Source organism: Microplitis mediator, chromosome 11 (assembly GCF_029852145.1).
Source record: "Microplitis mediator isolate UGA2020A chromosome 11, iyMicMedi2.1, whole genome shotgun sequence".
Taxonomy (NCBI): Eukaryota; Metazoa; Arthropoda; class Insecta; order Hymenoptera; family Braconidae; genus Microplitis; species Microplitis mediator.
This window is the reverse complement of record NC_079979.1, coordinates 19,241,821-19,266,005: the sequence shown is the minus strand read 5'-3', so window position 1 is coordinate 19,266,005 and position 24,185 is coordinate 19,241,821. Positions and strand designations below refer to the sequence as shown.

Sequence of the window (24,185 nt, the reverse complement as noted above, 5' to 3'; positions counted from 1 at the left end):
CATTACTGGTTCTAATTGCCCTACTTTCATTATTTCCATTTACATATTTTTAAATTAAATGTTAATATACATATTTAAAAAATAACAAACTGTATATATTTTTAAAATACCGAGCTATCGTTTTTTAAAAATATTTTACTTTTATGTTTATTCTCTAAAAGAAACCAGACCTCGAGTTTTACACGAGGAAAAAAAATAAAAAATTTAAAATCCGAGGACTGAACCGTTTGCTCATCGGAAATTCCTTAAAGAGAGATTTCATGACACACCTGTCCCCAGTCCCTGGTAAAAAGGACTAGAATATAAACCGTCAATGGAAAATAAAATAAATTTCAGTGACTCAAGAAAATATTTTTTTTTATTTTTATGAGACTGAAGCATGACAGTTAAGTCAGCAGACATTTGAATTTTAAATAAATTTTTTTAAATAGATAAATAATTAAAAAAATATATTTCTAAAAAAATGCACATGTGGAAAATTTAATAAACTATATGTGCAATTTTTCAAAATTTTTTTTTAATATGTATTTTTTGGTTAAAAAAAATCAAAATGTTATTTAATGTCTGCTAACTTTATTGTCATGACTGAAGCTGACGTCTAATAATTATTTGATTTTTTAAAAAAGTGATAAATTTAAAAAAAAAAAATATTTGAAAAAATTTCACTTATAGTTTTTTTAATTTTCTAAATGTGCATATTTTTATTTTATTTTTTTTTTTTGTAATTGATGTTGAAAAAAAAATCCAAAATTTGTCTGTCAATTTCAGGATAAATTTTTAAAAAATTAATTTGTAGAAAAATTTTCATTGTTGATTTACTTGATATAAATATTATTCATTTCCGTATTATTAACTCGTGTTATTAATGTGTGCAAGTATAAATATAAACAGCACATATTTTAAATGTATAATTAATAATGTAACTTTATTTATGTAAATGGTAATAATAATAATTAGCATTGGTAATTACCGTAGTACCCAAGAAATAAAACGTAAAAAAAAAGAGAGAGAGAGAGAGAGAAGGTTTACACGTGCAATGTGATAATAAATAATGAAAGTTGCGCGATAGTTCTCAAGATATGACTCATTAATTTAAAAATAATATTGTCTATTGTAATTGTAAATAAAAATATAAAATATAAAAACTTACGTCTCCAATAATAATTTCCATAATTATGATTTTGAATTTATAAATATTTAAATTTAAAAAAAAACGCAAGTGATCAGTGATTATAATTCAAGGTCACGAGAACTCGATTGATTGATTGATATAAAATATAATAAAAAAAAAACGGTAAAATCTTGATACACATAACCCACAACCCAACAACTCGTATCGGAGGTTCATGAACGACTGAAGGAACTTTCAAGGGCAGGTATAAAGGTATTATAAATGGGTATGTATGAGGATTGACGATAGTGAATTGAGGGTACGAGGAGTTGAGGTTGAAAGGGGGTGAGGGGTGAGGGGAATTGGGGAATCGAGGGATGAGGAAGAAGGCAGACATCAGGTTTAAAAGTACTGTAGTGGGATTTGAGGGGAATATATATATGTATATATATATATATTCAACACGAGAATAAGCGAAAGGAACTTGTACGCAGATATATACATATATATACAATAGCCAGAGCTCTGCTGAAAGTCCACTGACAGGTTTCTCGGGGTATTGATGAAATGAAGGCAAAGGATCGTTGAACAAAAGAGGCAGGTGCTGGAATGCATCGATTACTTGGCTCAAAGAATAGTAAACTTTTTTTTTTTTTGTAAAACAAGTTTTAAAATATGAATACTTGATTATTTAATCGGTTTGTTATTAAATAATAATAAAATATGCAGTAAAACTCACCCTTTGATGTGCCAATCTGAAGGACTCTTCAAAATGTTTATGCACAGCCTGTTCAGCGGCTTTTTGTTTTTCCAATTTTTCAAGATCCATTTTAGCTTCTCTTTGTTGCTGCTTTTCTAATTCACGTGCTTCAGCTTCTCTTCTCTCTCTGTAATCAATTAAATACAATACTAATTAGTAATCTATTTCTATATCATTAAGAGAATAAGGAAAATTTTGTTCCGTCATATCGATATGATAGAATTAATTAATGATATTGAAATTGGTATCATTAAATAGATCTTGAATTGAATTTGTGCCTTTTCATACTTTAAACTTTTTTTAATTGCCAAGTATTGAGATAAATAAATTTATCAATCATTCAAATTGCACTTAAATTAGGCGGGGAAAAAGATGATCGTATTTATTTTCTTTAAATAAATTAATACTTTAATTATTCTGTCATTAAATATGACTGAATGTCACAGAATTTATAGCTGTATAATTTATATCGCAGTACTTATTCCAAAATGACAGATTTTTAGCTCCCTTTTGGTTTTAAGAAGTTTCTCAAAACCAAAAAAGTGTGCATAGAAAAACAAAAGATTTAGTGATACAAAAAATCTTTACTCGCCTAAAGAAAATTTTTATTTACCCCAAGAAATTTTTTGCATTATGAATTGAAAACAAAAATTTATTTAGAACTAGAAAAAATTAGTTGGTGCAAAGAATTATTTCTTGACCAAAAAAATCTTTTCTCGCCCCAAGACAATTTTTGTATTTAAGGGGATACGCCACCAGACCTCTTTCTCACACTCAGAAAAATAAATGAGACTGTCTCTGCACTCGTAGAGTAAATGATAATTTTAAAACAATTTTTCTCGGAGACGAATTAGAATTTTTGAAAATACGAAATTTCTAGCTCTTTGTTAAGGTTTTAAAAAACGCTAAAGATTCTCTATTCTAAGTTTCCAGTGTTTGTTCGTAAATTAAATTGAATTGAAAATCGGTTACCGTTACCTCTTAAGGAGGGTCTACAATAATTTTTGTCAAGCTTTTCTCTCAAACTAAACCTCCAAACGCAAAACTAAGAACGAGGCTCGATGCATTTCTCTATAAACTAGCGGTCTACGTTTTGATTTTTGAAAAATATTTATTTGTTCAAGAGAAAAACGTGGACAAAGTTTCCATTTACTGCGCAAGTGCAACAAGAATAGTTCCGTTTGTTGACGAGTGTGATAGAAAAAAGTTCAGACCCCTCTTAATTCATAATGTATAAAATTTCTTGGTGCAAATTCAAATTTTTCGCGGCAAGAAATCCTTTTTTTCAGATGTTTTATAAATTTGACAGATATTTCGGCACGTAGTGACTGCAGGTTGCTCGTTATTAATACATTTATATGATAAATTTCAATAACAATTTCCGGTAATTAAATAAAAAAAAATTCTGGTCTATAATTAAAGTGTAAATAAATAATTAAAAATTTATTGCATACTAAAATATAAATATTTTGGGTATTATATTTATGTATGTCTATATATAATGTAAGTAAATAAATAAAGTAACGTCATAGTTTGATATTAATTAAACTAAAGTAGTAATTTAAAGTAACATATCAAAGTAACCACAACTCTTGTGAGTTTGCAAACAACTTGGAAACTTCCAAGGACGTCAAAGAGTCAACAAGACGACGATGGAACTTTGGTGCCGGCGCCGATAAACTTGGTCGGAAACTTTCATCTCCTTTGCCTCCCTCTACCCCTTCTCCTCCTCTTTCTTTCTCTATCTCTATGTCTTTAAGTTAAATATTATTTATCCTCTTTCTCACTTAAAAACTCCTTTAACAAACTTTACAAAATAACACACAAGAGTCGTCTGGTAAACTTTGTTCCATCGTTATCAGTAAATTTTCTATATGAAAAAGTAGTAGCCAATAAAATATATAAGAAAAAAAAACACGTGTACTTTTGTTTTTTATATCTCGTGACGTCTACTTAAGACGACTGATCTATGGACTTAAATATTAAATGTGAGATTAATGAAATGGTTTATGTGGAACAAAAAATGTGTACACACATAAAAGTATTTTAAAAAAAAATTTCAAGTATTCATTAACGTTTGCGTAAGTTATTTATAATGTTACGTGGGTTTGCGTGTATTTTATCTGTCACTTTAAACTTGCGCGTTTATTTCCTTTTGAATCAAAAAAAAAATTAAGTTTAAGTGAAAAATATTTCCAAGTATTTAAATTTATAAATAATTATTAAGGGAAAGTTTATAATAAAATTATAAAATTAAAATTCGTGTGAAAAAGATGATACTGAAGTTAGCCGACGTTTAGTAATTTTTTGATTTTTTTTAAACAGTAAATTATAAAAAAAAAAAAATGTTTGCAAAAATTGCACCTGTAGTTTTTTAAATTTTCTGCATGTGCATTTTTTTATTTTTTTTGTAATTGATTTGTTGAAAAAAAAATCCGAAAATTACTAATTGTCTGCTAACTTCAGGATCATGATACTGAAGTTGGCTGACGTCTTATAATTTTTGAATTTTTTTCAAAACCATAAATCGTAAAAAAAAAATATTTTAAAAAATTACACTTGTAGTTTTTTAAATTTTCTACATGTGGATTTTCTTTGTTTTTTTTTTTTTTTATAATTTACTTGCTGAAAAAAAAAATTTTTCTTGGGGTAAGAAAAACTTTTCTTAGATCAAGAAATTTATTTTCCCCCCCAAAACAATTTTTGCTTTTAATTTATAATGAAAAAATTTTCTTGGGTCAAGTAGAAATTTTTTGCGTCAAGAAATTAATTATTTTTGGATACAAATGATAAATCTAGAGTTTAAAAATTTTTTTAGAAGGTCAATTATTTAATTATAAATAAAATATGATACGATCCCAAAGTTAGCAGACAATTAAAAATTTTCGGATTGTTTTTCCAACAAATCAATTACGAAAAAAAAAAAAAACTAGAAATATACACATGTAAAAAAAATAAAAAACTGCAAGTGCAATTTTTTCAAATTTTGATTTTTTTATAAATTACCGCCTAAAAAAAAATCCAAAAATTATTCGACGTCGGCTAACTTTAGAATCATAAATATGATTTGTTCTATTTCTATTTAAATTAATTTTTGTTTCCTTTCATTAATTTTTTTTAGTTTATTTTTATGCTGCGTGGTTTGTGGTAAGGAATGGAATCGAGTATAGATTTGACGGGAAACTGAACCGGTTATTGTAAATACTGAATAAGAGAACGGCATCAACCTTTGAAAAATTAAAAAACCGGATAAACCAGAAGCCTGTGAAAAGACTGGTACAAATTACCTAAATAGGCACACAAATATACACTACGCATCTCATTTAAAAAAAAAAATCCATACTTAATTTATATTTCATTAAACCTTTTTGGTTACGCAATAAAATGACTTTTACTCGAGTAGTTGTGCTTAAAAATAAAAAATAAAATAAATAAGAAAATGGTGTTTATTATATTTTAATTAAATAAAAAATAATAATTGCAATGAGAACAAATCAACAATTAGATTCTTACGCTTTCTGCACTTGTAAACTGGTTTCCCCGATGATTTCTAAGTGACGCAATTTGACTTTAATACTCGGGTAATATGTTTGCGTGTTTATTTAAATTATTCATGTCTACATATATATATATATGTACATCAATTTTTTAAATTAATATTTGCAATCTATCATTCCATCATCAATTAATCATCACCAATAAATTAAACCACATTTTAAATAAAAAATTTATTATCTATTTTATTTATTTGAATAGATATAAATTTTTTTTAAAAAACTTTTTTTTTCGACATTGACAAATATCAAATATCATTGATCGATGAGTGTCCATGTGATATATAAAATTTATACATATATTTATATACATATACATATACATGTATATAGATTTGTAGAAGTAAACGAGGGTGGAAAGTTGAATAGGGGAACGTGAGTTCAAATATAATAGCTCAGTAGTTTCATTTTCTTTTCTCCCCTAGTGCTTTGTATATATGTATATATATATATATATATATATATATATATATATATATATATATATATATATATATATATATATATATATATATATATATATATATATATATATATATATATATATATATATATATATATATATATATATATATATATACATATTGTAGTGTATGCCTGTATATCAAAGGGGCGAACTAAACGCAATAGCCTGTGAATCCTAAGCTAAAACGGGTAATACCCAACAGCCCTAAGTTTGAATTTTTATATTTTTTTTCACGCTCCAGACAATGAAATAAGGGGGCTGCAAAAACCGTAAGCAAGACGAAGAAAAATAAATAACATAACTAAAAATAATAATATATAATAGTATAATGGGATAAGTCATGAAAAGCTGGTCATTGAATTCCAGTAGCTGGGGCCAATGACCCAACAGATTTTCTAATAGATAATTCACTTGATTTAATCCGGAATTTAATTTTCATATAATTATTATACTCAAGTTTAAATGGATTTAAAAATTTTTAAAGTAAAAAATATAATTTTTATAAATGTACCTGAAGTTTGGAAGGTTTTTCGTGAAACGAAAATCAAAAAACAAAATGAAAAGTAAGAAATCTACTGGATCTAGAGTTTTGAAATGTTTCGTACATGCGCTAGTATTTCAGTGAAAAATTGCAGACCACCCCCAACTACCCCTTAAGCAGTCAAATTATATAAATTTTTCATTCTCGTTGCGCGAAAAACGTTTCGATCTTCAGGTACATTTTTATAACGGATTTTTTTATTTACTTTTACTGTCGGATGCTGACCCAGAGGAAATTCACGTCAGGTCAAGTCTACTGTAGACTAGTACTTGGATATACGTAAAGATTAAGCTAGATATATATATATATATATATGTATGTATGTGTGCACGAGTAAAAAGATAGTTGATAAAATTTGTGAGCAGGATAATGTAAGAGTACGAGATAACATGATTGCAAATATCTAGAGCAAAGAAGAAAGAAATTGTTCACGGTACACCCACGTTAAAAAATATCTGAGCCAAGTGGGCATAATGCCAAGCAGCCTTCTTAGCTATTATATATACATTAACATATATATACATATATACATATTTTTTATTAGAATGTACGCGCGTGTTAGATGATAAATTCTGTCAAGTTAAATTCCATAAGACGATCCAACTTTTATTTTATAAATTTATCGCGTGGGCAATAATAATAATTTTTATATCGATGTCACAGAGTCGAGGTCGGATTTTCTACAATAACTACATACATATACATACTATTGTTATTATCCAACATGACCTACCATACAAACATTTAAATTAAATCAATGAAAAATTATAAACTCCACGTGTTTTTTTTTTGTTATTCGTAATCATCAAAAAAATGATTAAAAAAAAACGTTATCGTTAATGAAAAAAATTAAATACTATCGTACTCCCCGGGGTATAATTACCGAATTATTTAATGGGAATTTCCAAATGACTCAGAGTTTATAAAATTCCTCAAATAAATATTTTTTAAAATTTAAATGCCCATTAAAAAAATAAAAAATAAAAATTGATGTTTAAAAAATTCCATACGTGACAAAATATAAATTTTTTTAATCAGTATACGCATTAAAAGATAATTTAATTGTTAATACTGTAATGAGTAGATTAGTTGTATCATTAAATAGTTTTAACAACGAGATATCGTATAATAATTGTGTTTAAAAAGCTTAAGTGAGACACTCACTTGATATCATACGATGCAATAATAACCTCGAGGCATTATTAATCGTTATCTAATTGTCGTCACAGCCGTGGCATTTCCGAGAGTTTATGATAAAAATAGTAAATATAAGTCACGCACTCGCTTTAATGCATTATACATATAAATATATAAATATATGTATGTATGTAGTACATAAATATATTTATTTCTTTATATTACTCGACAATAATTCTTGTCTCAATTCCTTAATAAATTCCAAACATTAATATCCACAATTACTATATGTATATATATATATATATATATATATATATATATATATATATGTTACATACATGTACGTAGATAATAACGATAATAATAAATAATAAAAGAGACAAGAATCAACTCGAATACTCGGTGTTAAGATATACGTCTGTTGACCTAGATCACATTAACAAGATTCTTTATCATTCGTTTTTTTTCCTTTTACTTTTTATAATAATTTAAATATTTATATTTAATATAAGTAATTTATTTATTTTTTCATCAGTGTGATGGTAATTGACCTTGTGGTAATTTACTGAGTACGAAAATTTTATAAGACTGATAGAATTTACCGGAAAAATGATACTGAAGTCAGACGAGGTCTGACAATTTTTGGATTTTTTTAAACAATAAATTATAAAAAAAAATGCACTTGTAGTTTTTAAAATTTTCTACATGTGCATATTTTTTTGTAATTGATTTGTGGAAAATAAAACCAAAATTGTTAATTGTCTGTTAACTTCAGGATCATTCTGAAGATCGGAACTTTTTTTCATGCAGCGAAAATTCTAGATCCAGTAGATTTTTTTTATTTTCGTTGTAAGAAAAACCTTTTGATCTTCCGGTACATCTGATAGAAATCTAAATTTTTATGACTGTAAATGTAGCAGGCATAAAATTTTTTATTTACATATAAAAAAATCAAAGTAGTAAAATTTTTAAAAAATTCATGTACGTAATTTTGAATTGTCTAATCATGGATTTTTAAATTTTTATTTTATAAAAATTTTAATTTATTATTTATAAGTTTTGAAAATTTTAAAATGCCCGCTAAATTTACTAATGAGTGTGAATGTAGCAGACATCAGACAAATTTAAAATTATTAATGACTAGAGTAAATAATTAATTAAAAAAATGTGCATTTAAAAAATTTTGAAATTAATATTCATCTGACGTCTGCGACATTGACACTCATCTTTAACGTCATAAATTTTTCTCGACTCAAGAAAATTTTATTTAATTCGTAATGCAGAAAATTTTTCTTAGCCAAGTAAAAATTTTTAGCGCCAATAATTTTTTTTTCAAGTGACTAATAAGTGATTTAAATATTTATATTCACATCAGTCGACCTTGGAGATAATTTAAATGACGAGTCTGAAGTACATCAAGTCGAGTGGTCTCTAAAAGGGCTATTGGATTTTAAAATTCCCCGAAGGGATGTAAATATAATAGATTGTCTGGGTTTGTTAGTAACAGCAGGCAGATATCCCGTAGCGACAAAGAAACCAGTCAATGTCTCAAACAATATCCTGGAGATAAAGTAATAAAAATATATTTCCTCACTCTCTTGTTTGTGCCCAAGAAACTCTATTTAAATTTCTATATCTCCAGTAATTGTAACATATAAATATATATATTCAAATCAGTGACGTAACACTTGAAATCTTAGTCAACTAGAAATAGATCCAGATATTGATCTAGATCTAGATAAAAGGCAGCGGTAAATTTGAAAAATTTAAAGGTCAGATACAAGACTTACAAATGAGCCGGGTCATGGATGAATTGTTGATGAGGATTGTGATGACCGGAAGACGAATGGTGATGCTGGAAAGCATTTGGCTGCGAGGGTGATCCGGGAATTAAATTGTACGGCTGATACAGCAGCTGCGATTGTTGTGTTGATTGATTTGCGGCATTGGTTGCCGCAGCAGTCAATAAAAGTTGAGTTTGTCCTGCTGCTGATACACTCTGATGATGATTGTGGTGATGGAGATGATGATGACTTGGATGATGATGGTGATGATGATGGGAATGCGGGTTTCCCGATGTTGCGGCAGCAGTCTGCGGGCTTGCCGGAAGTACCGCCATCGCTGCCGCGCCACCGCCTCCTAGCACCGGCGGCATTTTTTAAATCCTGACGACGACGATGATAAAATTTTATTCATCATTTATTTATTAACACCCATAAACACCATGACACCATTACACCATAACACTATCGGATCACAAGATATTTTAATTTAATCCTCGGCTTGTTAATTTTTTATTATTATTATTATTATTATAATTAATAATAATAATTTAATTAAATAATAAATAATATACTTGTATTCTCACGGGTTAATGACCCCACTGCTATTAAAACTCCTGTATCACTGTGCCATCTTCACTCACTATACATTAGTACTCTCACGAGAGGGATAACGGCCTCCTCCCCCTCTTAAAAAAATAATAATTATTAATTTAAAAAAAAAAACTCAACTAAACTCAGGTTAAATTAAATTACACGAATCAGATCAACTAGACGTTTAAATTTGAAAAAAAATAATCACTATTCACTTGAATAATAAACGCACTTGAATATTTAAATAAAATTCACACCACAGTTAATATTATTTATTATTATAATTAATAAATAAATAAATGAAAGATGAGAGCCTTATTGAAACGTATCCTTTAGTGTAAAGAGAGCGAGGCTAATCGCGCCACGTCTCGAACAATTGTATTCACAAGAACAAAAGACCTTGGACTCTCCTGAGTACAATAAATGTGATAACAATAATCCGTAAATAAAACAAGTCTTCACTGTTGGTATTTTATAAATAAATAATATTTAAAAACTGTGTTATTAATAATTAATTATTAGTAATTGTTGTAGTGTTTGTTGTATTATTTAAAATGGGGTCGAAAGGAGAAAAAATTAACGGCGCTTTCACACGTTATGTTGCCGTACAATGAAACCGCGTCGAAGGCCGCTACTCTACTGCAGCAGCTACGAGAACTTGTGACCCCCACCACTCGGTAGTCTGCCCCTCCGGCGCCCCCACTCCGCTGCGCGGCAGTATCGCGTAGTTCCCCCCACCGGCGACTTTTCCCCGCCGGTTTTCTCCTGACCCCCCTCTCCTGGGGCAGAATCTCCCCGCGGCGGCAAAACTTGGCACACAGAAAACGTCGCAACTACTCGGTTTACTTCTGCACATCACATTTACAGACATACCTACACAACAAACATTTTAGTGTGTAGTCTTTACAGTCACCCGTTACCTTCCCCACGTCTGTACCCTCTACTGTAGGAGCGTTTACTGGCACTTGGTCGGTCGGTTCTCACTCGCCCCCTTGTCCACCCGCCACGACTACGGCTGCGACTATGAGCACGACTGCTCGGTGACTACTTACATATATATATATATGTATGCTCACAATTCAGCTCCACGGCAGTCGTTTCCTCTCTCAGTCGTGAGCATTATTAAAAATACCCAATTGCTTTAGCTCGGACTCTCTCACTCTCTCCGTGACCGAAGGCGACCGACCGACCGTCGAGCGGCCAACTCAGCCACGACTTCTATCCGGTCGCTAAAAAATATACAGCCATGCGTTTATTTAACACACGTATACATTATATGTAATGTATATAAATTTCATTTATTTTTATATATATACATATGTACTGAGACCAGGAAGAGGATGACAAAAAACATTTCAAGTTAAAACAAAATAGTGGGTGTCCTTACATTACATATATATAATATATATAAAAAATAATTTATTGTCAATTTATGAGTCCTATATTATATATATGTTTTAGTTGATGGTAAAACTAAAGATGAGAAAAAGAGACGGTAAATACAATATATATATAGTATGAGTAGATCGTCTGTCCCTTCGTATCTCCCGCGGTGACAGTTTAATCTCAGAACAACGTGGGAGTTACGTATCTCTGTATTTTCTCTGTAGTATATAGAGTACATATATACGAATACATAGACATATGTATATATATATAAAGAGAGACAGTTTGTGTAGAAACCCTCTGCAGATTCCTAGAGGGGAAGTGCGTTCTATCGATCCACGTGCGTTTCGAGGAAAGCAAGATTGAAAGAAACCCAAACTGTTATTTCTCTTCAACATATATATGTATATATATGTATTACGGATGTATGTGAGTGATGTTTTACGGATTAACCAATTTAAAGTTAAAACATCTGTCTTTGTCAGGTACATCGTCGGACAGGTTAACAACTTTGAGAGCATGTTTTCTCGGTTGTTGGTATTATTGTAATAAAACATGTATTTTGTTTATAGTGACAGCTAATTCAAGGATAGACAATGACGACCTTGTATGTAGAGTAGTCAGGCATTGTGTCGCGAGTTAGTAAGTGTTGTATTACTGTTACTGTACTGCTCTCTGGTCTGTTACCGGCACCGGCGTGACTAATACTCTCCGATTGTACGGTACACCCGCGGCTCACCCTTGGCCCAATCCCCGACCCACCTTCGCCCCGCTTCACTTATTCACTTATTCATACTTAATACTTATTCACTAAGATGATAGTCATGATAATGTAACATAAGACGCGGACGAAGTTAGTCACTCGTTAAATGCAACAACATATTACAGTCTTTTAAATGTTTTTATAAACTGAGACGTATTACCAGTGATACTTTGTAACCGAGATAAACTTTTTTTTTTATTTAATCTGTTTATTTATTAATTCGTCATTGATAATTCAAATACAAGCGTTATTACTTTTTTTTTTATTTACAGGCGTAAGAAAAATTCTGCGTTTTTAAATGAGTGTCAGACGTCAGACAAATTTTAAATTATAAATAAATAGAGCAAAAATTTAAAAAATTGTATTTTTAAAAATTACGCATTTGAAAAATTTTAAAATTAATAAGTGCATTTTTTTTTTAATTTTTACTCTATTTATTTATAATTTTAAATTTGTCTGATGACTGCTATACGCACACTCGTATTTTTAAATGAAAAAAATTTTCTGGGAATCAGAAAAAAATTTTTTTTAACTCAAGAAAATTTTCATCTTTAATTTATGATGCAAAAAATTTCTAAGGGTAAGAAAAATTTTTCTGGGGCGAGTAAAAATTTTTTGGGCCTCGGAATCCTTTTTTTTTCTGTATGTTAATACATACTAGAATTACTAATATAAATTTTCAATTGCGGTTCATATATAAGTATACATATATATATTTTTTTAATGAAATGAAACGAGTGTATTAACAGTCAACTACTCGAGGCACTGTCAATATATTACATAATAAGTCTCTTACTTTGATGTATTTCACTTTACTTTACCTCAATAATATTCTCATACATTTATATATACATATATACATAAATATATTTAAATAATAACTCACTATATATAAAATCTTGTTAATATTAATGACACGGTTTTATCATGATCTTTCACAATATGTACTATTCACAAAATTTACTTTTTTTTTTATTTTGTATATATATAAATATAATATATATTATTGACATAGAAAAATTATCAATAACAAAATATTTCATTTATCTTATCATTTTGTTATCGTAAAAAAAATGTCATACGTTCCTTAATTGCAGTTTAATTGAGTGTTAAAAATAAAATATTTGTTGCTCAAGTAAAAAAAAATTTTGTAAATTTGTGATTAAAATTTAATATTTTTTATGGCTTAGATTTGAATGGATTTTTACGCGGCAAATTTAAAGAAAAAGAAAAGTATTTTTTAACGGCTTTGAAAAATCCGTTTTGTCAGAAAATCTTTCGTGACTTTATTTTAAAAAGTTTTCTATGTAATACCGAGTAAGAGGATAATAAAATAAAAGTAACAACAAAGTAAATTCGCAACAACTTATTCAGTTATATTTTTAAATTCGTTTGATGTCATGCCGAAACTAATGTGGAAAAGTATGAAAGTATAAACATAAATATATATGAGATGGTATAGATTTTATATTTTATATTATGTTTTATGAGTTGTTATTATTGTTACTGAGTATGTAATATGTAGAAAAGACATTGATGGTATATGAGGTCACGTGTCGACGACAACCAAGACGACGTCGGACGGCCATCTTGCGAATAACGATCCGAGCATCTGTCGACGCGCGCGTCATCCAGACGAAGATAAACGTTTTCAATGGTATTTCCATCACATCACATCGTTCAAACACTGACCTCAGTCCGTGTGTAATTAATCACGACAAAAAAAAAAAAAATTAATCCTCTATCCGTTTTTTCACAATAAAAAAAAAATCTATAAATTAAATGATTTAAAAATGAACCGTTACTAAATTTTAAATAAAATAGTCATCAGGATTTTTTCCACACAAAATTTCATTGCCTACATTTTCAATCCTTTATGTTTTTGCCGTATCTCCAATAGATTGCCCGTAATTTAAATAAAAGCCGCAGAAAACCGCGGATACTTTTTTTCGAGCGCTAGGAATTGGCGCTAAAATTGAAATTGTGGCTTTAGAAACAGAGATACGATAAAAATATCTATGAACAATTTTGCTCTCCATTAAATTTCCTAAAAAAAATGTCTGATAAATTTTCCTCTAAACTCAATAGTTACTCCATAAACTTGAATACGCGAGTTTAAAATATAAAAGTCAAAGTAGGTATTTTACAATAATAAATAAAGTGTTTGAATAAATAAAAGAGAAGTAATTTATAGTAAGTACATAACAATAAAAACATGTACAAACAAAAAATAAATAATAAAGAAAAAAAAATAACGATGAAGTGAGAGCTCGTTAAGGCGTGACCTTTAGCGTCTGCTGGTTGCGTGGGAGGTTATAATACACTTAGTCGTGTGTTTCACGTTTATATATCCTCAGTAGACGACGTGGTATGATAGTGTATCGTTATGTACTATATACACAACACTCTAGTCTACACTACAGCCTAGCTATCATATTATATATATATATATATATATAGATATAGTTTAGCTGTAGATGTAGCAACGTTGAGTTGCACGCTTACACGATGAATGCAGGTCGGCAAACGTGTAACACGATGGAGAAGGGATAGAGAGAGGAGGTCAAAGGCCTACGCCTTGCTCTCTTCGCCAATATATATATATATATATATATATATATATATATATATATATATATATATATATATATATACATATATATATAATACATGAGTAACCACCGACTAAACCACTATATCTTTTACTTCTTCTTCTTCTTCTTCTTCTTCTTCTTCTTCTCTTCCTCCTTCTCCATCATCGTTACGTCGTTTTATTATTTTTTTAAACATTTCCCTTCACCGCTACCATTTTTTCTCGAATCTTTTTTTTATTATCCGACACTTGTTTTACATTACTCATCGATTTACTACGTATATACAATATATATGTGTAGATATATGAACACGTGTACGACGCTTTTAAAATCTCAAGAATAAATATATACATATATTTGCTGTATATCTGTATAAATAATATGTTTATATACAAATGATAATACACTAAGAATTCTTCTCACATATGTATATATATATATATATATAAAACAGTAGAGATAGAGAAATATTTACAGTGCAATTTTAATCCTAGATTAGTCATATTTATAATGTAATTGTACAGTAGAAGCTTATGTACACAAAGATGTAGGACACACTTGTGTATTTAATTTATTTAAAATCATCTATTTGTTTATTTTATAAAAAATAAGTTTTTTTTTATTTACTTATAAATATATGTTTTGATATATTAATTAAACATTGTTTCATATATATACACATACTTAATATTGTTCATTTATGAATTAATGGACAAAAGCGACGAAAATAAATATATATATATATATATATATATACAAAGATAAATGTTTATTGGTTGGCAAAATGGAACGAGTGAAAGCACACACATCGTATCACATCACATTGGGAATACACATATATATATAACATATATATATATATATAAACTTGTGTTTTGTGTAGGATATAACGTTGAATTGAAGATAAAGTGGCATTGGCGATAGAAACGAATGGTAACAAACGGACCTGCTTCAACACAAACTATACAATATACATATATATATATGTATATATATATAAATGTATAAAAGTGACTCAGCATCTATCTCAGAAAACTTTCCCTCTATTCCCTTCTGTTAACATTCTTCCTCAACTCTTTTATATAATAAATAATGTCATGGTATTTTTATTATTACTTATTTTTTTTTTTTTTTTTTTTTTTTTTTTTTTTATCATCACATTTCATTCAATTTAATCAATTCAATTTTTTGCTTCAATTATATCCTTTTTTGTTATTGTATTTATTTACTTTGAGGTCAATATATTCAATGACCTTCAATTAATTTTGATTACCCCCTACTTATCAATTATTAGTATTAGTATATAGATTCTTTTTTATTGTAGTTAATAAAAATATATATATAAAAAATCAACTGTCAATTAATGTACAAGTTATTTTTGTTTTTATTATTAATACTCTGTTTAAAAGATAATTTTTTTTTTTTAATGATAACACATGATATGTGTAGACAAAAGACTTGACAAAAGTTTATCAGTATAGAGATATTTATTTATTAAGTGTCACGTATATTTTTTATTTGAAATAAAGAAAAATAACAAAATTATTTATCGGAAATTTACAATTTATTTTTTTTATTTTTATTGCTCTTAATATTGAATGAAAATATATTTAAAATTTTTTGAAATAATTACTATTATCAGTAACCTATGACTTTGATATTTATCTTAATGTTTACACTTATCGTCTATCGTATGACGTTTATTTAATTTAATTAATATATTAATTTATTTATAAATATTTTCATAATCACAATCAGTAATAGAAAATACGCAATTTAATATCAATAATAATAAAATATATAAGAAAATAATTGTTGGAATTTATTGAGATAAAATTGAAGTTAAAATATTTAAAATTTTAATTAATTTGGTAAATAATAAACATTGTTAATTAAAATAGGTCAGCGCAAATGCTATCGACCTACCAGACTATAAACATATATATACATTAGGGTGGTCATTAAAAATTTAATTTTTTCAGGCGCCCTATAAAAAGCTTCTTTTTAGAAAAAAATACATGGGAAATTTTGTTTTTTCTTTTTGAGTAAAAAGAACACGTGCCTCAGGACGATCATTTTTCGATACAATCGCGTTTTTTTTAAATATCTCACGAAATATGCAGATTTAAGGAAAAAACCATAGGAACAATTTTGTAGGAAATTAAATTCTTGACAAAAAAGGTCATTTTCATTTTTTTTATAAAATGGATATTTACGAAGATATTTTAAAAAAAAAATTTTTAGATTTATCAATTAAGCGTTTTAAGGATTACAAATGTTTTTTTGATATATCTCATGAAATATGCAAATTAAAGGAAAAAATCATAGGAACAATTTTGTAGGAAATTAAATTCTTGACAAAAAAGGTCATATTTATTTTTTTTATAAAATGGATATTTACGAAGATATTTTAAAAAAACTTTTTTAGATCTTATCAATTGAGCGTTTGAAGGATTACAAATGTTTTTTTTATATATCTCATGAAATATGCAGATTAAAGGAAAAAATTATAGGAACAATTTTGTAGGAAATTAAATTTTTGACAAAAAAGGTCATTTTCATTTTTTTCATAAAATGGATATTTACGAAGATATTTTAAAAAAACATTTGTAATTCTTAAAACGCTCAATTCATCAGATCTAAATAAAGTTTTTTTAAAATATCTCCGTAAATACATATCTTACCAAAAAAATGAATAAGACCTTTTTTGTCAAAAATTTAATTCCCTACAAAATTGTTCCTATGATTTTTTCCTTCAATCTGCATATTTCATGAGATATTTAAAAAAAACGATTGTATCGAAAAATGAACTTTGATCGTCCTGAGGCACGTGTTCTTTTTACTTAAAACGAAAAAAAAAAAATTCCCCATGTATTTTTTCACTAGACAGAAAATTTTTATGGGGCGTCTGAGAAAATTTAATTTTTAACGACCACCCTAATAAATATATAAGCTGAGATTAATTAATTTTAATTTAAAATAAAAAAAAATATTTTTCTTTGTAATTAAAAAATGTAATTACGTGTAAATTACTCAAGATAGGGAATAATTTTACTAGAACACAATAATTGTTAATTACTTTTATTACAAAACGGGTTTTAGATTTTACCGATAGTTAACGTCGTATATATATAGAAAATAAAAATAAAAAAAAACAAGTAAATGGTAAATGAATTTAAATTAAACGTTTATTATACGTAATAATTTATGACCATGACTGTAAGTGTAAATTTAAATGTCCCTAAGGACATTTACCTCGAAAAGAATCTTAAATGATATGTTAGGGTGAGGGAGTATTCAAAAATTGGCATGCTGACGTTTCATATTTCTAAACACATGGATAGAAATTCCATATGTTTCTTTAAAAAAAAAAAAGGAAAACTTAGTCATCGTGTTTAGTTGTAAAATAAAAAATATCATATTTCGACTTTAAAAATATATATATATTTTTTTTTATAACGTCGTTTACTTTTTTAACACAACCGTCACAGCTGACCAAGTGCGTCCAGATTTGTTCTGGTCGTTATTTTTTTTTATTTTTTTTACGACTTCTAGAGACTGCGCATTAGTGTATTATTTTTTTTTATATTTCATGTGATCATATATACATATATATGAATCGTTGTTATTTACTGAAGTGAATTTATCAGGTTTGACAAGTTTAAGTAGTAAAACATGTTACGAAAAATAAAAGTCTACTTATATATATGCATATATGTTTATGAAAATTTAATATAAAAGCGTAAGTATAGATAGTGTGGATATAAAAATAATAAATTGAATGAATAAATAAAAATAGATATAGGAAAAAAAAAAAAAATTGAATAAATAAATGATGATAGTAAATTTTCTCGTTGGTTTGCTAGACCAGTCTTGACGACCTTTCACGGTGGATCGATTCAGACGTGCCAAGAATAGAAAGATCGATCTTTTTACCAGCGAACTATGATTTTAAAATTAAATTACAATGTTTATTATTCAACGTAATTTTACTCACTAACTGTTGTTTTAATATTTAACTATTACGGAGTCGTAATTTCATTTTATTTAATATGTATATTTATATAGACGTGCTTTTAGTACAAGTTAATATTTTATCACCCGATCATATTCTTCATTAAATTATCTTCTGAGATTTTACGTCTTGTAAAAATATTTTTATAAAAATATATACTATCTATAGATGTAACGGTAAATTTTTTTTTATTTTATTCAATTCAATGAAAAATATATAAATTATTTTAAAATTAAAAAAAAAATGATTTCTTGGCTCAATAATTTTTTTAAAAAAATTTGTAATTAAAAAAAATTTTTCGGGCAAATAAAAATTTTATTGGAGCGTAAAAATGTTTTGTCAAAAAATCATACATCTGAAGATCGGAACGTTTTTCGCGGAACGAAAATAAAAAATAAAAAATCTACTGGATCTAAATTTCCGAAATGTTTCGTATATCAGCCGAAAATTGATGATAGTGAAGTTAGCAGACGTCTGACAGTTTTTGAATTTGTATAAAAACGATTAACTATAAAAAAAAAAATATTTTGAAAAATTGCCCCTATAGTTTATTAAATTTTCTACTTGTGTATATTTTTAGTTTTTTTTTTTTGTAATTTATTTGTTGAAAAAAAAAAATCCTAAAATTTGTAACTGTTTGCTAACTTCAGGATCGTGAAAATTGCAGTCCCTTAAGTCACCTTTCGGCAGTAAATTTACTTAAAAATTTGAAAATTTGTCATTTTCGCGCGAAAAAAATTCCGATCTTCAGACACACAAAAAATCCTTTTCTTTCTGTGTAAGTATTAGATATATATATAAATATATAGATGTATTGTTCAAATTGTAAGTGATAAAAATTTCCCAGTCTCATATATATATAAATTTATAAATAAGTGACCGTTATCTTTGGAGTATAAATAAAAATAGTAATCAAGAGCATGACGAGAAGAGAAAACAAAATTACAGTCTGATGAAATTGAACAATCAGGATAAGAAAAAAATGTTTTCGATTGACCTCAATGGTCTAGCATTAGACGGTTACACAAACCCACAGAAAACGTAAATCCTCGTCGTAGACAAAAAAGTTAAAACGTAATGATAATTTTCATTGCGGTATTCAATTTCACAGAAAAAAAAATAACAAGACCAAGTGTGATGAGATTCCGTCTGATTAAACAGTTGTTTAGTGATACACACACATATATTGTGGATCTATATATATGAGAATACTATATCACTTCATAAGGCAGTCAGCATTTGCATACGATCCGCATCTGACCTATTTGCATGGTAATCGTTAGTACCACCAGCGACACGTTTCTCAAGTGACACAACTGTTGTCCCAGCAGGAGATTAAAGCAAAAATAAACCGGGATCTCGAGAAAGTTTAATAAAACTAATACCGTAATTATGCATAGATAATACGATAGCTTTAAATCCTTGTAAAAACCGTTTGATAAGTATATAAATATTTAAGTATGAGGAAAATTAATCACGACGAGACAGATGGAGATAAGACGCAAGAGCAAGAGCAAGATATTTTTCAAGGCTAAGAGCTGCGGCTGATGAGAGCCAAGACCCAAATAAGGTCCCTGCTGCAGCATCACACACAGTAACACAAAGGAGAGGAAATACTGGTACTGGTACTAGTACTGGTACTGGTACTGGATTATTATTGTCGATCCAGACCATACCAACCTAACGTAAACGACCTGGTCTTGTCTCGACTCTTACATCGCAGATATATATATGTATATATATATAAGTCGATGTGTATGTGGAGGAGAAAGAAGGAAGGGAAAAGGGACAAGAGAATGGAATAAAAGTAGACGGTATAACTTGCAGCTTGAACAAGAAATAAAATACTACTCCAAGACTCGAGATTCAAGACTCCAAGTCTGCTCATATGTGTCTACACATATGTATATATTGTATTGAAGTTTTCGGTGTGTGAGTATTAAAGACGACTGGGAAAGAGCGGAGACATGAAGAAAAAAAAAGTAATATTATAAATAAAAATAAATAAATAACAGACGGGGGCAATGGAGGGCGGTGGAAAAACCGGTTCGACAGGTAGGGAGCTACCACCATTTACTTGACCATGTAGCGCCTGCCCACGTTTGGGTTTTCTATATATACATACATATATATCCTGTATATTGAGACGGTGGTGTATATATGAGGATGTGAGAATGTGGGGAGAGATAGATGGGAGGATGAATGTATATAACGTGCGTGTATATCCGGGCTAATGCAATGTAATGTCGTGAGACAAGAAAACCGAGCAGTACTGAGAGATAAGAGGAGAGGAGCAGAATAGGAAGAATAAAATGAGTTGATGATATTGTTTGAGACACAATAATGATGATAATTATTATTTTTTTTTTGTTTGCTGATGGAATTAAAGGGGAGAGACTGAGAGAATTAAAATACGTTCTGTCGATAATCGCGATTCTTAGTGGACTTTGGAGTGTAAGCTATGTTTAGATTTGTTATTATAGTTTTACTGGATCAAGGATAACAGGTGTATGGTATGCTCAAAATTACTTGGCTATAACGTTTAACCTTCAGATTATTTATTTTTTTTTTATTTTTATTTAACCAGGAGATTAAGTGGTGATTAAAAACTATTATGGCGCTTAAATTATTGATTTTGGGCATTTAGTCATCAGACCTTTTTTTTCATCAGATACTTTGTGGAGTAAACTATTTATTTATGTACATTTTTGTTGAGTAATTTACCAGGGTTTCAAAAATTACGCTGAGAGGAATTTAAAATTTTTTTTGCCTTTGGGTCTAAATTACGGGTAAACTATTGAAGATACAGTAAAAATGTATCAGTAAAATTTTTTAGCAAATTAAATTTTCTATAAAAAAGGTCTGGATGAGTTTGCGATAAAATCAATATATGAGACGTGATAAATTTATCAAAAGAATTGACAGTAAATTTTTTAATGAGTGAATGTAGCAGACATCAGGCAAATTTAAAACTTTAAATAAATAGAGTAAATAATTAAAAAAAAAATATTTCGAAAAAATGCACTTATTGATTTTTCAATTTTTTAAATGTGTATTTTTTTAAAAATTAATTTTATTAATTTTTTACTCTACTTATTAATAATTAAAAATTTTTCTGATGTCAGCTGAATTCACACTCATAATTTTTTAGACTTTTTTAAGCTTCTGAACGAAATTACCGGTTAATTATTGGAGATACGGTTAAAATGTATCAGTAAAATTTTTTAGCAAATTAAATTTTCTATAAAAAAGGTCTAGATGAGTTTGCGATAAAACCAATATATGAGACGTGATAAATTTATCAAAAGAATTTATAGTAAATTTTTTAATGAGTAAATGTAGCAGACATCAGACAAATTTAAAACTTTAAATAAATAGAGTAAATAATTAAAAAAAAAATATTTCGAAAAAATGCACTTATTAATTTTTCAATTTTTTAAATGTGTATTTTTTTTAAATTTAATTTTATTAATTTTTTACTCTACTTATTAATAATTAAAAATTTGTCTGTCTTCTACATTCACACTCATAATTTTTTATATTTTTTTCAGCTTCTGAACCAAATTACCGGTTAATTATTGGAGATACGGTTAAAATGTATATAAATGATTGTGTAGGGAATGAAATTATCTAAAAAAAAGGTATCAATAATTATTTGAATAAAATGGATAGTTTAGACGTGACAGGCGTTTTAAGTTCGAGGAAGCAGTTAAAAATGTTTAGTAATTTAGTGTAATCTCAGTATGATTTTAAATAATTTTTTACGAGATACTTTTTGCTTCTCTGGCGTCATGGTTCCCGGTCACGCTATGCACAAACGGCTAAAGAAATATGCTACTGAGGGTTCTTTAAGTTTAGTTATTCGTCCGGGAATATATAAATATATATTCAAGTGTCTAGTGATGATGCATCTAGATTTTTTTCTTTTGTTAAAAATTTCTCATAAAGTTAAAAAATAAAAAGTTATTCACAAGAACATTAAATTTCCATATTTATAAAATGTAATCGCAGTTAAACAGAAAATAAATAAAAAATTTAATGGTTGGAAATAATAAATTAAAAATGATCATCGTACATAAATAGATATATTTATAAACAACAAATATTTATGAATATATTTAATAATAAATGAGGGCTATTGGGACAGGGTCATACGGACATTCACCTTAAAAGATAATAAACCCGCATATTAAAAAATATAAAAATTTATCACCAGACAAATATGACTTTTAGTTCATTGACTTGTTATGTACATAAATATTTAATAAAAAATTTATTTTTAACATTCAGAATAACAAATTCATGAATTTTAAATCGGAGTATTTAAAGATAATTACAAATAAATAAATAAATATATATGTATATACATTATTTGAATACATTGTCCAGACAGATTACAAACACATACAACACACATATTATTATTCAAAGTAACGACCTTGGTTTTGAGTCTCAATTTACTTTGCAAGCACGTTCTTCATATTCTCCCCTAAGTGCAAAGTGCTATAATATACATGATATGTGTGTAAATATATATAAATGTATGTGTTTTAATATGAAGAAGGGACAATGTTAACAATAAAAATAATCAGATCATAGATAAGGGTGGTACGACTTTTTGAGGATTCATTATTGATAAACTTCCGGTAAAGTTATAGGGAACTTTTGTATCATAAATATGTTTATTATATACAATATTTATCTACTGAATTAACCATCAAATTATTCTATTGATTTATCTAACAAAATTATTTATTTACCGAGAATTTAATAGACGCAGGCGCGCGCTTACGGACCGCGATATGATACTGGAGTTAGACGTCTGATAATTTTCTCTATAACTCCGAAACTATCAGAGTTACGTAAATTAGCTAAGACACCTTTTTTGTAGGAAATTTAATTCTCTACAATTTTTGTTCGAAAAATTTTTTTCTAAAATCTATAGTTTCCCCGCAAATCGCATTCAAAAATAAATTCACTTTTTTTTACGATAAAATTATAAAAAAAAAATATTTGAAAAAATTGCACCTTTGGTTTTTTAAATTTTCTCCACGTGCATTTTTTTATTTTTCATTTTTTTGTAATTGATGTGGGCAAAAAAAATCCAAGTGCTAATTGTCTGTTTTCAGGATCGCGTCCGCGGTTTGAATTCCGCGGGTGAATTTTTTCATTTAAAAAAAATCTTTTTTTCCCGGTAATTTTTAATAAATTTACAGATAATTTTATTGGTCGAGTAAAAAAAAATTTGAATCGACCGAATAAATATAAAAATTAATGATTTTAGTGAGAGTTAAAATTTTGAGTTTGAAATAAAATGGAGTAGCGAATCTATTTAAAACGGAATTTACGAGCGAACCTCATACGCGAACAACTCGCTTACAGTTGGTTATAAATATAATGAACGGATATATTCTTGTGTGTGTCACGTGCGAGACACGTTCACCTGGCTCGTCTCGTCAACTCTTGTAGTCAAGAACTAC

General features: G+C 27.9%; 1 protein-coding gene across 2 annotated transcripts in view; it reads right to left on the bottom strand.

Moving 5' to 3' along the window:
* Positions 1-24,185, bottom strand: part of LOC130677594 (probable JmjC domain-containing histone demethylation protein 2C) — a 106,098-nt gene that overhangs the window by 18,668 nt on the left and 63,245 nt on the right. For both annotated transcript variants that reach the window (XM_057484431.1, XM_057484432.1), the window contains exon 9: positions 1,851-1,998. In XM_057484431.1, the coding sequence (XP_057340414.1) occupies positions 1,851-1,998 (148 nt within the window). The remainder of the gene's footprint in view (positions 1-1,850; positions 1,999-24,185) is intronic.